Here is a 16,694-nt window from a genome sequence, read left to right as displayed (position 1 = left end):
CTAATGCTAGATGAACACCACACAGTTATAAATACTCAGGTCAATATATATATGCAGGTATAGATATATATATTCTGGTCACTGTTTTACACTTGAACAAAGAAAACCACTAGCCTGCTTGTTCTAGAGTTTGTGCCACCCCGACTCCCACCTGCCTGTGGTGTAGCTGGCAGGAAATGTGAGCCACTGAGTCCCACAGGGTGCTCACCTTACGTGGCCCCGTCGCACTGGCCGACAGTCAGTTTCAAAGCCCCCTGCTCGTGCAGGTTCTTCAGGGCCTTGAACTCCAAGGGCATGGTATGGGGACCGGCCTGGGAAGTGTAGCCGTACTTGAGGCTGTCGTAATAGTGGTACTTGACGGGGTTCTGGTTCTGATCTAGCGGAAAGGGCCAGAAGCCATAGAGGTAGATCTGGTTGCAGAAACGCGTGGCCAGGGTGTACATCAAGAGGCCTGTGGTGGGTCTTTTGATGTGAACTTTGTTAGTCAGCCAGTATCTGGGGAACAAGAAAAAAAAAAGAAAGTGAAACAAAGAAACAAAAAAGAAACCTGAGTTTGCGAATTATCCTTTCCAGGAAGGGGAAGATTTTGTCCTGGGCCACAGCCTGCCGCCTGCTGAGGACATGAGGTTCAGCGATGAAAGGGGCTTGCCCAGGTTCACCTGGGTAGAAAGGGCATGACCTTGACTTGAGCTCAGGCTGGTTGAAACCTAAAGCAGGGTCTGGCAAACTTTTTCTGTAAAGGGCCAGGTGGCAACAATGGCTGGCTTTGCGGCCATACTCCTGGCCTCTGCCATTGTAGCCCGAGAGCGCCACGGACAACACACACGGGTGTGGCTGCGCCATAGTTTGCCAACCCTGATAAAGGGCCGCCTCTTGCATGGTGCCCACTGCCTATTGCCACACCTGACTCTGGCAGGGGTTGACCTCCTTGCCTCCTAAGCCTCATCAGAATTCTTTCCCATCCCTGCCCACAGGCCCCACCCCCACCCCCTTCCGCCTCTGATGCAGGCTGCCCATCTCTCAGCATACGTGGCTTCCCTGGAGGGCAGAGGGAGCAGCAAACAGCGGCCTTCCCTGTGAGGCTGGGTTCTGCAAAGGAATCTGTCGGAAGTGTGAGAGGAAACACCGGGCGGGGGCAGGGCGGGGAGAGCAGAGCTTTACGCTAAGGGCTTCCTGTGTTGAGTGAGGTGCTGAGCTACCTTTGTACATAGAGGGCCTTGGTTTACCTTAATCGAGAAAGAAGTGAGGAAGAAACCATCTTCATTTCACAGGCTAAGCAACAGAGGTTGAGAGGTGGTTTCAGTGACAGTTCTGTCTACAACTACCGGTGTGCCTTTGAGCAAGTTGCTTCTCCCTGCTGGACCCACTTTTTCACATTTATGCAACGATGGGGCACAGACCAAGGGATTGCCAAGACAGCCTCCAAGTTCCACCACAATCCAGAAGTGTCTTCAGAAGTGGGAAAATAGACACTCTCTTTGCCATCATTTTTATTTTCCATCATGGTTTTTCTCCTGCTTGGATTTAGAACCCACTGGGACGCGTGGTCCAACCTCTTTATTTCTAGTAAAACCTTCCACGTACCCAATGCTGAATCCTTTTAGATGTAATGTGTATGCCTTGGTGGAAAGCCGTACTTCCCTATCACAAAGTCCTTACTACTGTGTCTCCACCAGACAGTGTCCGTGGTTTTCTGTACTCAAACACACTCTGTGGGCCCTCATCCCACGAGCTCCCATTTGCTGCTGTGAAAAACACCCACGCCCCCGTCGGAAGCACAGGCCAACGACGTTCCCCGCGGCACCTCGGCACAGTGATGCCCAAGACTATAAAGTCACACGTGTCAGTGAAATTCATGCCGGAAGGTAAAACGATGCTGGACAGAACGCTTACATATTGCTGAAAGTTACAAGTGTTTTACATTATTAACAGTGCTTCTAGCTCAAAGTTTGTGGGCAGCTTCTCTAGAAGCCCAAGTACACCCTTTTGCAAGAGGCTCCTTCTGCAGCTCCAAACTAGGAACCCCCGAACATTTCAGAGACTCAAGCTTAAATCCTTTAGCTTTTGGGGGAGGCATTAGCCTTTGTATCAGACAAGGTTATAGATTCCTAATAACCCATATAATTTCAGTAAATCATATACTATTGGATATAATAAAACTTATTTCAAGGCTCCCTCCCATCCCATCCTGTCTGTCAGGCCAGGGTGATCTGAATTTCCCCCCTAACATTGATGATGGAGTCTGTGGTCCCCAACGGCCGGAATCAGAGTGAACATGATTCTTCTGGGCTCTGCATGTGGCCCACTTTCACAACGGCTCTTGTTTCATAAGCCTGTCAGTTAAAGGCCCCTTCCTTTGTAACCTCTCCTTTTTCATCTTGTCTGAGCCAAGAAACTTCCCTGCAGCTGAATTTTCCGACCTGGAATCAGACAGAGAGGCAGAGGCAGAGGACAGAAGAATGGCTCTAGTAACTGCAAACACAATACAAAAAATAATAGGAAAAGAGTTGGCGGACATACCACAGAACTTCATCATTTCTGTCCTGCATGGTTGAGAAGTTTCATCCCAGCTGATATGTAGGAGGCATGGTGCTGGCTCAGTGGGGTGCTTGATGCTGAGACTGGGGCTTATTAGGTAGGGAGCCCTTCCTTAGACTACCTCAATACTCTATACGCTCAGTGGGGTTGAGCTGAGCTTGGGAGGACCCTGGAGGTTGAAGGCAGGAAGAGTGCATGGAGGAGAAGAATTCAGAAGAGCAGCAGCTGACATCTCGGCTTAACTACATCTAATCATGGGGAGCTCACCCCCTCTTGAGCTACTCCATTGCACTTTCAGCTTTAACTTAATGGTTCTCAACCTAGGCTGCCCCTGCCTGGAGCTTTAAGAGGACCCATCCTGGGTCCCACATCCAGATGCAGCCTGGACGCTGGGATTTTTAAAACCTCCCCCAGTAATTCAAATGTGCAGCCAAGGCTAAGAAGCCCTGCTCTAACTGGTAGGTGGTTCTGCCAAAAGAACCTAAGAACGAGACTTATTTAGAGAAAAGAGGGGGAAAAAGTAAGCATAAGGGATAGTCATCGAGTTTTAAAGACAGTTGGGCCTGGAGAACTCATCTAGCTCAGCGGTCTGGCAGGGGATATAGCTGAGCGAGCTGGGAGTTGGGACATGTGTGTAAGGAAAACTGACACTGGCCTCTGTGTTGCCAAGGCAATAGGGAGTGGGGGGTACTGTGGCATCTAAAGGGGCAGCTGGTTTTATTGTTGTCTTGTATGGTCATGTAAGATTTTCTGATTTTTTCAAAGGTATCAGAAATCTGGATTTTAACACAAATTCTCCAAATTTTTAAATGTTGGCAACTACTTAAAAAAAGTTTTTTTAAAATCTGGTGAGTCCCTATTGAGTGAGTTAACAGACCATATCTATGGGTAATCCACGGTTCTCCTGGATTGAACTTGTCCTCTTCTTTCAATTTACAGAGGAAAAAGTGAGAATCCAGGGTGACTTGCCAGAGAAGAGGCAAACCTCTCACACAGCTGGTCAGATAGAGCTTGGATAAAATGCAGCCTCCCCACTCCTGGTTCTTGGGCTTTTTTCACTCCATAGTGATTCTGGGGGGTGGGGGCGTTGTCGGGGTTGGGGATGAGCTGGCTGCAGCTGCTGTTCACACTATCCAGGGACACATGAGCCACGGGCTGTGTCCCCTCATGAGACCATCTCAAAGACTGTTCACTCCCTGAGAAATTCAAGCCCGAACAACGGCCACATGACAGATTAGGGATTTGCGGTTTGTTTATTTTCTGATTGTAAGGGCTTAGCAGAGTAAGGCTTTCAGAAATAAATTTCTTTTCAAGCCATTGATGCTCTGCCCAGAGAGAGGCAGTGAAGAATTGAATCAGTGGGGAAACGTCCAAGTAGCTCATAGGTGGGTCTGAGTTTACCCAGACAAGTGCAGTGCCCTCCCCGTAGATGTGCCTTTCCCCTACATGTCCTCTTGGTGAACTCTCTTTTTTTTTTTCCCCTCAAACTGAGCACGTGAATCACGTCTTCCTGGAAATGCTCCCTTTGTTCCACTCTCTTCTCAGCTCAAACTGAATTAGTCATTCCCCCTTATTATTATGAGTTTTGTTTCCATGGATCCTATTGTGCTTATCAACCCGAGCTGATCCTTCATCACTGTATGGGTTGGACTCCCACTTGAAACGGTACTGTGATCTCCCCAAGAGCAGAGGCCATGCCTTACACTCCTTTGTGGGGTCATCAGAGGCACCTGGCTCAGTGTGTGGTGCAGCCAAGGCACTATGGCTGAGACGGCATCGCTCAACCAATCCTCCATGGGCTTGCCTATATCTCTCAGCATCCCTTGTAAATGAGCTGGGGTCACATGACCAGTTCTGGCCAATAGACTGCAATAGGAAATGGTCCCTGCTGGACCAACTGTTCCCCAAGAGCTTACTCCTGCCTTGGAGAACCTCAGTGCCTCCTGGAAAGATGATGTCAGCCTAAGATGAAAGAAGCCTAAATCCTAGAATCACTGGTTGGAAGACAGCTCCAACCAACCTACATCACACTTTGCGAGGATGAGAAATAAACTTCTGTTGTGCTAAATCACAAGGGTTTCAGGGATTGTTATTGTAACATAAACTAGAATTGATTATCCTGGCTTCCATGGCGCTCGGCAACTTTGGACTTAAATGGAATTGAAAAATGGGAAGAAGTAGAAAAGGAGAGAGGGGGAAGCTAGCAGTGCATGCAGCTTTGTGACTCTGGCCAGCTAAGACAGGAATAGAAACACCCAGCCTCTCAGATCTGCTGCCCAGAATCGCTCACTGCGAAAGGTGTTAACAGCAAAAGAGGTTCCGGAATGAATTGAGAGCTCAGTGGCAGGGAGGGACCCTCTCATTTCCGATTCTGCCTCTGTGGGTAAACAAGAGCTCCTGAGTGAGGTCTGACAGGGACACGGGGACACCGTTTAATGAGCAGCTTGTTCTAGAAGCTGACAGTTATGCGGGAACAAATCACTCTCCATTTCCTTTATCGCTCCTCAGTCGCCCTGGCCAATTTAGAGACTGTGTGCATGGCCGACTTGTAGACGATTTCTTTCCTTGAGATAACAGCTGGGTGTTAAAACACAAACTAATTAATTTTGCCTTCCTAAACGAGGTTAGCTGGGTGCATCCAGGATGCTGTATTGACAATGCACCTTTAATATCCCAGTCTGGAGGCTTTAATTAGAAGGCAAAGTCATCTCCAAAAAGGCAGTAATTATTTTTCAAATTCGTTACCCCAATTGCCAAGACAATTAAGTGGCATATTTTATGAGCATGGACGGAAATAAATGAAGATTGCCAAAATCATCACCAAAGCACACTTGTCCTTCTCCCTGGATTCCTCTGCTTGGTATGTGGCAAGCATGGTGGCTGCCATGGTCGGAAAAAGTGACCAAAGGGGCTTTCTCTAAGAAGCTGAAAGCACTTTGTGGGATATAGCTCATATCATCCTTAAGGAACAGGAATGCCTCACAGGTGGTCATCGAGGGATACTTGGTGATGCTTTGCACAGGATCATCAGCAAAGCCAGAAACAGGGCTCTCAGACTCCTGTTCTCTCGTCATCTACATCACCAGCCCGGTCTCTGGTCCAGGGGCCTCAAAGCTCATTGCTGTCTTTCCTTGGGAGCACCTTAGAGCTCTGGTGTCTTGGGGGGCATCTCAGGACGTAGCTTCCCAGCTTTGTGGAACTGGAGATCGGGGGGGTTGTTTCAGAATTTGGGGCTGGTGTGCAGAGCTGGTTAAGCCCTGGGGATGCTTGAGGCTGATTCCTGGTCCCCAGGCCTCCCTGCTTACCCAAGCCAGTGCTCTCATTCAAGTAAGCCAGGCTAGCCTCAAGTATTACCATGCCACCAAAAGCTCGCCCATGACTCCTGGGGTCCACAGGATAACATCCAGCAGCCTCAGCCCAACCTGTGCAGCCCTTGAGATTTGGGCCTGAAATCCCTCCTACCACCTGGCATGCACAGCCACACTGCCACCAGGAACTTCTGGTCTCTTCCAGGACACCACCACCTCCTACTTCTCCTGGCTGGCAACTCCTTCTCAGCTTCCCTGAAGGAAGCCTTCTAGGACCTGCCTGGATGGTTTTGTGTACTGTATGCTGTTCTTTTCCTATCCTAGCACTGATCATGCTATCCTGTAACGATTTGTTTACTTGTCTTCTCCTCCCCTACAATTTAAACTTCTATGAGCAAGTGGGTTGACTTCTTGCTTCCATGTAACCCCAGATCCGAGCATAGCTCACCCATAGAGTGGGTGCTTCACAGATCTCTGTTTAATGAAGCAGTGAGTAAAGATTAGCAAGTAGGGGTTAATGTCTCCCTTTGGGGGCACTGGCAGGAGAGGTGGAAGGAGCCTGGCCTCACCCTAAACCCTTCTAGGCAGCCACTGGGTTCTCACATGTGAAAGGTGGGCTAACAGCATCCTAGACAGTATGTTGCCAAAAGAAAGAAGGAAAAACCATGATGCCGGTTACTTAAGGCGTTCCTCCTGCTACACGTGGGGGTGGCCCCAGGGAGTCTAAAGACTGCAGCTCCCGCACAGGTATCGCTTCTGTCGCTAGAGGCCCTGCAGGGACTCAGCAAGACCATTTCTTGGGGGTTTAAACCTTCTGGCTAGATTCTGGAATCTAAACTGAGGCCACTACAAATAGAAAAAAAAGTTATATTTAACCTCATTCATAATTAAAGGAAAATTCAATTTCACACAACGAGATGCCATTTTTCACCAGATTGGCAGAGATAATAGTTGTTGATAACACATTATGTTGGGAAGGTTATGTGAAAACAGGTATTTTCAATAATCATAGGTGGGAGTGTAAATTGGTAAATACCTCTGTGGTGGGCAATTTGGCAATCTCTATGAAAACTAACAATGCTTATAGCATATATCCATCTCTCGTTTTTAGCAATGGCACATCTAAAAAGCAAGACTACATATATACATATGTGTGTACATGCCAGTCAAGGACAATTGCTGTAATACTGATCATACCAGCAGAAGCCTGGAAAAGCTTGCGACGCCCACTGATGCCTTCTGCTAACAGAAATTATGGTCCAGACACGGTGGAGTGTAAGGCAGCTGTGAAGGAGAATGAGGTGTTGCATGTCGATATGGAATAATTTCCGGAATTTAGCAAAGTGCAGTACTTAAAACATGCTCCCTTAGGTGTGAAAGTGGATATTTCTGGAAGGACACACATAGAAAAACCAGTTTAATAGGCTGCTTCTGTGGAGGAGGGCTCACTTTTCACTTGAAATCCTTCCATACTATTTGGCTTTTTCTTTTGACTATGTCCATTGCTATTTAAAAAAAAAATGGAGACAATCCATTAAAAATGACCAATGCCATCTGTGCTTTAACACCCCAGACCTTCCTCCCTTTCTGTAGGTAACACCACTATGCAATGCACTTCCACACTCCTTGTCCACTGGAGGAGACTGGGCCTCAACTCCTGTGACCAGCCCTGGAGACTTGCTCTGTGGACTCTGATAGGCATGTCTGGGAGGGGCCCCCTCCAGGCTTAGCTGGTCTCTCCCCTGCCTCCCTGCACCCTGCTTCCTCTCTCACCCTGGACCTGCCCTCCGGCCTCAGGTTCTGCTCCCCTCTGACAGGCAGCAAGGCCTACTTTGCTGAGCTGCTGCTCCAGCCCTGGCAGTGGTGCCCGCTGGATCAGTGCCTTCTGAGGGCCTAGGCTCAGCACTCCTGATGCCTAATTAAGCATGAATTCACCGGCCTTCCGTGCACTAGGCTTGTGGGCTGGGCGGCTGGTTACACAGGCCAGCCAGCGAGCTGCTTTCCTGCCCGAGGGCAGCCCTCTCTGTAGGTCCCAGCCTTCCCCATTGTGGTAACTGAATTAGAGCCATTCACTACCAGCTGCTGACCAGAGCTTCCCACTTCCTGCAGCCAAATTCAATTGCCTGGGTGTCCTTCCCCTCCATTGCTCACGCCCCTTGCCAACAGCCAGCCAGGGCACTGTGCCACCTTGAGGGCCGGCAGAGCCAGAAGCTCCTGGAAGCCAGGTTGGGTCAGGGGCAGTGAGTGTCGAAGGGCAGGCCTTCTGCTCAGTGTCTCTGCCTCGCGCTGCCCACTTCCCTGTAATATCCAGGACCGATAACTGCTACAGATGGCAGGAATCTTGAGAGTACATGGTGGGTAGAGATTCTCCTAGCACAGGTGTGTTGAATCAAAGGCTCTCTGTGGGGGGGGGGGGGCGCGGGTACTATGTAGCCCAACTGTTAAAGGCTGAATTGCATCCCCTCGAAACTCATATGTTGAAGTCATAACTTCCAGTACTTCAGAATGTGACCTTTGGAGATAAAGGGTCTTTACAGAGACAACCAAGTTAAAATGAGGCTACTAGAGTGAGTTCTAATCCAATATAACTGATGTCCTTAAATCTGGAGACAGACAGGGAGAATGATGAAGATGGCCATCTACGAGCCAAAGAGAGAGGCCTGGAAGAGATTCTTCCCTCAGAGGCCCCAGAAGGATTTCTAGCCTCCAGAACTGTAGGGCAATTCATTTCTGTTCTTTAGGCCACCCAGCCTGTGGTACTTTTTTACAGCAGCCCTAGCAAACTAACACCCTAACTGTATAATACATATTTCCCTCTCCACAGCCCAGTAAGGGGCATCCCTTGCTGTCTGGACATCTCCAAGAATGCAGAATTCATCCGTTCCTAAGAGGCAACTATACTCATTTCAGATGATCTTTATTTGTTGGAATGTTCTTCCCAGTGTCCAGAGGAAACCAGACTTACTCTAGATCCTTTCCCGACCCTAGTTCATACGTGGAGACTCACAGCCCAAATCTGCGAGCCCTTCAAGGGCAGGAGCCTTGATTTATTGATTTTTGTGTTCCCCCAGCACAGGCCTGGAACACTTGAGGTGCCTGTAAGTATTTGCTGAATAAGAAAGATTGCTCTCATACTCCTTGGAGACTTCTCTTCCCAAATCCTTTCAACTTTTGAATTTCTTTGCCACTGTGGTCCCTCTCCAGCCTGGTACCCAAAACAGAATGTGATTCTCCAACAATCCATCGCTGACCTCCCTGACTCTCAAAGATGTTACCCATCCATCCATTGCTATGGATGTGTATTGCTAAGATCACATTATCCCTTTGAGCAACCACACATCTGCTGATGGTTGGTACTGTTTATCCCTCTTTACCTGTACAACTGTTTGGAACCCAAGTACAGAATCTTGCATTCATTCATATGAAATTTCTTCCTCTTAGATTGGCTCATTGTTTCAGCCTGTCAAGAGAAATTTGGATTCAACTCTAAGGCCCCCAATATTGGGAATTCCCCAAAAGTCACATCACCTGTGAATTTGCTAAGCAGACAATTGATGCCTTCAAGTAAGTCACTGGTAAAAATGGGGACAGTTGGCAGGACAGGGTGCTGGTGGCCTGTTCTTAAAGATCTCCATGAAGTCAACATTAATCTAATCAATTAGTGTCTTTGGGGCATCAATGGTCAACAGACAGTGGTCAGTCTATGTGTCAAGGATATGGGAAGGCAGGTGGCAGTGGGAAAAGCAGAGACTTTGAAGCCTCTACATGTGGATTCTAATCCCCCTCTTCCCATCTGAGTGATCTTGAGCAATCCTCTTCACATTCCTGAGCCTGTTTCCTTATGAGTAAACTGGGGATGGAAATAGTATCTATCTTATAAGGCTGTTCTGAGGTGTCCTGACCTTCCCGCTTGTGCTGCTTGGTGGGGAAGCTGCCCTGTGCTTGCGATAACGGTGCTGTGCAGGTGGAGTCTTGACATGCTGCTATCCGCTGCGGTCTCCTAACACCACATCTTCAGTGCAGCAGCTCCCAGTCTTCTGAGCTCATAGCACCCCCAAATCCAGAACTGGGTGGGTGTGAATTTCTGCTGCATCTGGTGCATTGCATTAAAGGGAGACAATGTGGTTAATTTCATGGTTGTGACTCTTACTGGCTGGGTGACCTCATACAAATCACCCAACTTGTCTGGTCATCAAGTTCCTCATTTGTAAGATGAAGACACTAGGGTGCTCAAAGTCAATTCCCACTTGACACTCTGATCAACAAGCACAAGGATTCTAATTTCCTCACACTTGTTATTTTCCACTGTTTTGATAATAGCCATTCTAGTGGGTGTGAAGTTGTAATATTTCCCTAGTGATTAGTGATGTTGAGCACCTTTTCATGTGCTTATTGGCCACTTGTATATCTACTTTGGAGAGATGTCTGTTCAAGTCCTTTGGCCATTACTGAATTGGGTTGTTTGATTTTTGTTGTTGTTGAGTTATAGGAGGTCTCTATATATTCTGGATATTAATCCCTTATTAGATAATATGATTTGCAAATATTTTCTCCTATTCTATGGGTAGCTTTTTAACTCTCTTGATATATTGTCTTTTTGGCACACGAAGAGTTTTAATTTTGATGAAGTCCATTTTTATCTATTTTGTTGTTTGTTGCTGTTGTTGTTACCTGTGTTTTTGGTGTCATACTTAAGAACCCATTGCCAAACCCAAGGTCATAAGGAGATTCCCTACGCTTTTCTATAAGAGTGAATTTCTTCTAAGTGAATTGTACACTTTAGAATGGTTTCAATGGGCTATACTATCAAAAAACCAAAATAATGAGTGTTGGCCAGGATGTGGATAAACTGAATAACAAGTGTTGGATGAATGTGGAGAAACTGGAACTCTTGTACACTGTTGGTAGATTGTAAAATGGTGCTGCCACTATGGAAAACAGTACGGAGGCTCCTTAAAAAAATTAAAAACAGAACTATGGTATGATCCAACAATTCCATTTCTGAGTGGATATCCAAAAGAATTGAAAGCAGGGTCTCAAAGAGCTATTCACAGACCCATGTTCATAGCAGCACTGTTCACAAGAGTCAAGAGGTAAAAGCAACCCAAATGTCCATTGATGGATGAATGGATAAACAAAACATGGCATATACATACAATAGTATATTATTCAGCCTTCAAAAGGAAGGAGATTCTGACACATGCTACAACATGGATGAAACTTGAGGACATTAAGTGAAACAAGCCAGTCACAAAGAAGCAAATACTATATTACTTTACTTATACGAGGTATCTAAAGTAGCCAAAATCATAGAAACAGAAGTAGAATGGTGGTTACCAGGGGTTGGATATATGAGGAAGAGGGGACTTGTGTTTAATCAGTACGGAGTTTTGGATTTGCATGAAGAAAAAGTTCTGGAGGTCTGTTTCACAACAATGTGAAAATACTTAACACTACTGAACTGCACAGTTGAAAATGGTTAAAATGGTAAATTTCATGTGGTGTATATTTTACCACAATAAAGAAGTGTTTATCCTGTCCCACCCCATAAATGGGGTGTTTGTTGGACAACAGATTCTTAATAAGGAAATAAGATTATTCTGCAAACTACAACCCATATTGGAACTTTGAGGTAAAGTTCAGGTGAATTTGAGTTAGTCCATTTTTCTATAGGCTCCTTTATTAAATAGAGCATAAATAATTTTCCCTCCCAGTGATTTCACCCTCTGGTCCTGCTTCTACCTCTTGAGTCTACAGGACAAGTGTAATCCCTTGGTTGGTGGTTGGTGGCAGCTGCCATGATCACAGTAGTTATGACTGATTGTCTGTCTCCCCTGTGTTGGCACAGGACACACATTCTGTCGTAGGTATTGCTCCCCAGTATAAATAGAGAAAGCAGGGCACAGGAGACAAGCCACCTGGTCAAGGATGTTATACAACCAAGGGAGTAACGGAGCTGGGATGTGAACCCAGGTGTCCCTACCTCCAAAGCTCATGTTCCTGATGCTAGGCCAGATTGCCTCTTAGCCAGATTCCTCCTCAGCCTTATTCTCTATGATCCCTTATTGTTTTCTCAGATGCCTTTGTTCTGCATCCCTCACCAGCTCATTCTTCCTCTTGCAGTAAACGCCAGGTAAGTTCCCACCTGGTGGGAACAGAGGCAAGCCCTTGCTCTCAATACAGACATTGCCCACCTTCTCAGTGATGCCCTACTGGACCCAAACCCTATAGGGCCCAGTGTCCGCACAGAGGGAGGGGGCCATTGTCAGAAATCCATCCCAAGGCCCCTGAAGCCCTCATTCCTGCCCCCTCCCCTTGCTAAAAGGAGAACCCTTTCCCATCCGTCTCTCCTGCAGTATTTCCTCCCGGGAGTTCCTGCAAAGGAAGATGTTGCAATCTCAGGATTAAGAGCCTGTTTGTTTAAAGGGCTTATTACTGGTGCATAATGCTATTTTGACAGGTGAAAGTGAGTCAATTATAGCTGGAAATAGTTCCGGCTGCATAGTTTCTTCCAGGTGGTTGCCCATTCCCTAGCCAAGGGACTTCTTTTCTCTTTACCAAAGGGCACTTCGTCTCTTTCCCTCATATCCTCTGACCTCCAAACCACATAAAGACTTTCCTCCTTCCAGGAAGGAACAATGTTAAAGGCATGGAGCCTAAATCCATGAGATGGGGGCTGCTGCAGCAGCCCCCCTCCGTGAGGGGGTGAAGTGAGTGCTAAAGGGAGGCTTGACAGGTCAACCTCCAGGATAAAGAATGCAGCCCTAGCGAGCCTGGGTCCATACAGGTATCACTCTTCTCCATCAGCCACGAATGTGGCTGCCTCTCATTGAATGTCTCTCTAGGTCTTTCTTGAGGGCAATGGGTTTCTGTATTGATACCCATCCTAATTAGACCAGTGCTGGTCACAGGCTTGGGTGCCTCAGGTCGGGGGTCACCTTTATGAAGACAGCAAGAGTTCTTTCTGGGTGGCTCAAAGGACTTCCTAGGGTCACACCAAGTTAGGCTAAGGCCCCAGTGAAGATCATTCCAATGTCCCCCAGAAATTGTCTTATGTCACCAGAGCAGGACTGTGAACTGCCAGGTGGTTGGATGGACCACTGGATTCAGGGCCAAGCTGGCAGTCAGGAGTGTCATGAGATGTATTTGTAACAGGTATCTCACAGTTAATATGCCCAAGAAAGAGCTCTCTTCCTCAACATGCCCAAACACACACAGACTTCTTCCAGACTCTCCCATCACAGAGAATGGCACCACTGTCCACACATCTGCTCCAGCTCTAACTCTGACAGTCATCCTGGATTTCTCTCTTTCTCTCACCCCTTGAGGTCCTTAAATAGAATCCATTAGCAAATCCTGCTGCCTCTACTCCAAATGTTCTAGCAAATCTGACCAAAGTGTTGCATATCTACGACCACTGTCCCAGTCTAAGCCACAGTGATTCCCAACCTGGACTCTTGCAACCGCTTTCCAACAGATATTCCTGCTTTCCTTTTTGCCCCCCTGTGGTTTCTCCTCCACCCAGTGGCTGTCCAAGAATCATTCTCCACACCGCTCTCTGGGTGGGGGCAAGAGATTGCTCAGAACTGGCACGCCACATGCCACACATTTGCCAGCCTACTTCTCCAGGAAGGGAGGCTCAGAAAGGCCAGGTGACTTGCAGAGGTCAGACAACGAGTGAGTGGTGGAGCTGGGCTGCAAATGCACCTGGGAAAGGAAAACTGCCTCTCAAGCACCCCCCGCACCCCGTGGCTGCTCACCCGCGGACGGCGTGCAGCAGGCGCAGAGAGGGGTATGCAGTACGCACGTTGACGCGGTGCTTCAGGATGAGCTCGTTGACCCACTCGACCCGCTCCTTGCCGCCCCTGGCCATGAAGGCGGGGATCCACAGGATGCTGCCGTTGAGGCTGTGCAGCCGCTGCAGCAGCTTCTCCCGCCACGTGGCATTGACCAAGTCCTCGAAGGCCCGCTGGATGACAGAGGGGTTCATGGTCACCAGGTCTGTCTTGAGCCCCACATCCTGGGCGTACTCCTGCACCGGGGCCAGGTTGCACCTGCCGGAGAAAAAGGCAGCGATGGTCCTTTTGGGGAAGCTGAGGCACTGCTGCTTATACTTAACTTTATCCATCCTTTATCTCTCCTCGCATCCTTCTCATCCCCAAACAAAGACCTAGGGCATCTTCCTGAATTCACCAGGCCCTCCTGTCATCCCTGTTCTTTCTTCTCCTGACACACATATTGACTGGGCCCTTAGCACATACATAGAACCTTGCTGGGCCCCGGGGTTGTACAATGCCTGCCTGTAAGTCAGTCCTCAGCCCACAAGATGACCATGCTATAGGCAGGTGTGACCTGGTCACATTAGGTGACAGAGTGAGGGCTCTGAAGACACACTCCTGGGTTCAAAATTCAGCTCTGATATTTTCTACCTATGTTATTCTAGGTAACCTGATCAACCTCTCTGTGCTTTCTGAGAGCTTCCTCCTGGCTAAGGAACAGCCACAACAGTTTTTTTTACCTATGATGGACATCACAACAGCATCCCCTCCAGGGATTAAGGCAGTCCCTAGACACCCAGTCCTTAGAACGCTGCTGGACCACAGTGAGAGCTCAGTACATGTTAACTGTTACCATCATCCTCACGGGGAGGAGCATCGGGTGGGCTTCCTGAGGTGGTGACCATCACAGGAAGTCTGGAAGGATGGCAGAGCAGAAGCCCATCTGTGGATAAGGCACCTCAGGAGAGTGTTTCTCCAGCTTGCAAGAGCAGAAGAATCATCTCAGGCAGTGGTTAAAAATACAGAATCCCGGGCTTCCCTGGTGGCGCAGTGGTTGAGAGTCTGCCTGCCGATGCAGGGGACACGGGTTCGTGCCCCGGTCCGGGAAAATCCCACATGCTGCGGAGCGGCTGGGCCCGTGAGCCATGGCCGCTGAGCCTGCACGTCCGGAGCCTGTGCTCCACAACGGGAGAGGCCACAACAGTGAGAGGTCCGCGTACCGCAAAAAACAAAAAACAAACAAAAAAAACCCCAGAATCCCTAGGTCCCTCACCTGGAGGTCCAGATTCAGCAGGTGAGCTGAGGAATTGATATGTAGTCTTATAACCAGGCAGTTTAGGAAACATCATGCTATGGCATTTCAGGCCCAATAAATGTATCACGGGGGCCTAGGGGTATGAAGCAGTGTGGGTATTTAGGGGAAGGCAGGTGATTCGCTCTGATGGGGGCGTATTGTGTGGAGGAGATGGGGTGAGAGAGGCAAGCAAGGTGAGATAGCAAAGGGTCTGTGTGTCAGGGATGCTGCCACCTGGCAGCCAGTGGGGGTCTGTACACAGTGGCGCCGTGTGACTTTTGTCCTGAAAGACCACACAAGTCGGCCCCATAGACAGGCAGATCTGTGAGAACCATAGAGTAAAGGTCAAAGTACAGCCACACATTGTTCTAAGTGGCTCCCGCCGTGGTGTTTCAGGTCCCTCTTTTCCAAGTGCGTGTGGACCGTTGCGGACGTGAGTCCTGGGAGAGGCAGAGCATGCTGTGGCCGTGCCTCTCAAAGTGCGGTCCAGTCATCGGCACAAGGGTATTTGAAATGCAGAGTCTCGGGCCCCACCCCGGACCTGATGACTCTGCATCTTGATAAGCTCAGATGCTTCATATGCTGGTTGTGTTTGGAGACACTGGGCTAGAGCCTAACGGAAGGACTTCAGAGACCGCCAGCCGAACCGCCCAGGTTACAGACGATGAAACTGAGGCCCAGAAAGGGGAGTGACACACTCCAAGTCACGTGACAAATGGGCAGCAGAGCCAAGACTGGACTCCAGACATCATACCACTCACCTTGCTGTGCAAGTGTCAGAAAAACAAAACAAAGCAAAACAAAAAAACTGTGGGTTAGAACCTGCTGTGGCCTCTGGAAATCCTGGGGCCGGGCTGGGTGGAGCACTGAAAACTCAATATGGAAACCAGGTCAGGAAGGCCGCCTTCAACGCTGCCAGGCTCCCCAGGAGGTGATCAGACCCTGCCAGGGTCAGCTTTTGCCCTCTGACCATACCTTTAACGCCCTCCGCAACTACCCTCACCCCTTCTCCGGCTTCCAATCAGACAAACCTGCCACTTCCCTTCTCCTCTCCCTTCTCCCCTCCATCCCCAATTTTTCGACTGGAGAGCTTTGAGAAACAGGACTGAACCACTGGGTACGCCAGGCACAGACAGAACCTGGGAAAGGACAACAAACTAAGACAAGCGTGGCTGCTGGGCTGCCACAGCTTGTGCATCACAGTGGATGCAGGAGTCAGCACGCCACCTAATCCCATGTCCTGAGGTCCAGGGAGCTCTGTGATAAGGCCGCTTCCCAAAGCCCGGGACAAGGCTCTCTTTGCATCAAGAGAGTCCCGATAGAAACGTGAGATGCGGTTCTGCCAGTGCTGGGGTGCTGTTTGGGATGAAACTCGAGGCTCTGTGTGCCCTACTTTTGACCAGGGGACAGCAAGGCCTTGTTTTTGAGTTGGGTTGGGGGTCAGGTATCAGGGCCGTGAGTAACTGTGTCCAAATGTGTCCCCAGGCGACTGGAAAATGAGAAATGAGAATGAGAGCTCATTCTCTCTTTGGAGAGAATGATGGTCAAGTACAAATACAAGTTTCTCTGTCGCCCCTTCACTTCCCAGATTTTGTCTACAGGAGAATAAAGGAACTAGTAGAGTACACCTTAAAAGAGTTTTCCAAACTTGGGCCAACAACTGGCCAGTCCAGGAGACTTTTTTAACCAACCTTTTGGGCTGGGCTCTATCCAGTGGTCAGCAAACTTTTTCTGCAAAGGGCCAGATAAATATTTTAGGCTTGTGGGCTAAATGCT

General features: G+C 48.6%; 1 protein-coding gene across 2 annotated transcripts in view; it reads right to left on the bottom strand.

Annotated features, from left to right (window-relative positions):
• Window positions 1-209: 209 nt before the first annotated feature.
• ST8SIA2 (ST8 alpha-N-acetyl-neuraminide alpha-2,8-sialyltransferase 2) overlaps window positions 210-16,694 on the bottom strand; it is a 57,364-nt gene continuing 40,879 nt past the window's right edge. For both annotated transcript variants that reach the window (XM_029238748.1, XM_029238749.1), the window contains 2 exons: window positions 13,607-13,900; window positions 210-495 (listed from right to left, as the gene is read on the bottom strand). In XM_029238748.1, the coding sequence (XP_029094581.1) occupies window positions 210-495; window positions 13,607-13,900 (580 nt within the window). The remainder of the gene's footprint in view (window positions 496-13,606; window positions 13,901-16,694) is intronic.

Source organism: Monodon monoceros, unplaced genomic scaffold (assembly GCF_005190385.1).
Source record: "Monodon monoceros isolate NGI ecotype Baffin Bay Population unplaced genomic scaffold, NGI_Narwhal_1 Super_Scaffold_21, whole genome shotgun sequence".
Lineage (NCBI taxonomy): Eukaryota > Metazoa > Chordata > Mammalia > Artiodactyla > Monodontidae > Monodon > Monodon monoceros.
The sequence above is the reverse complement of the archived record's forward strand: the minus strand, read 5'-3'. Positions and strand labels throughout refer to the sequence as shown.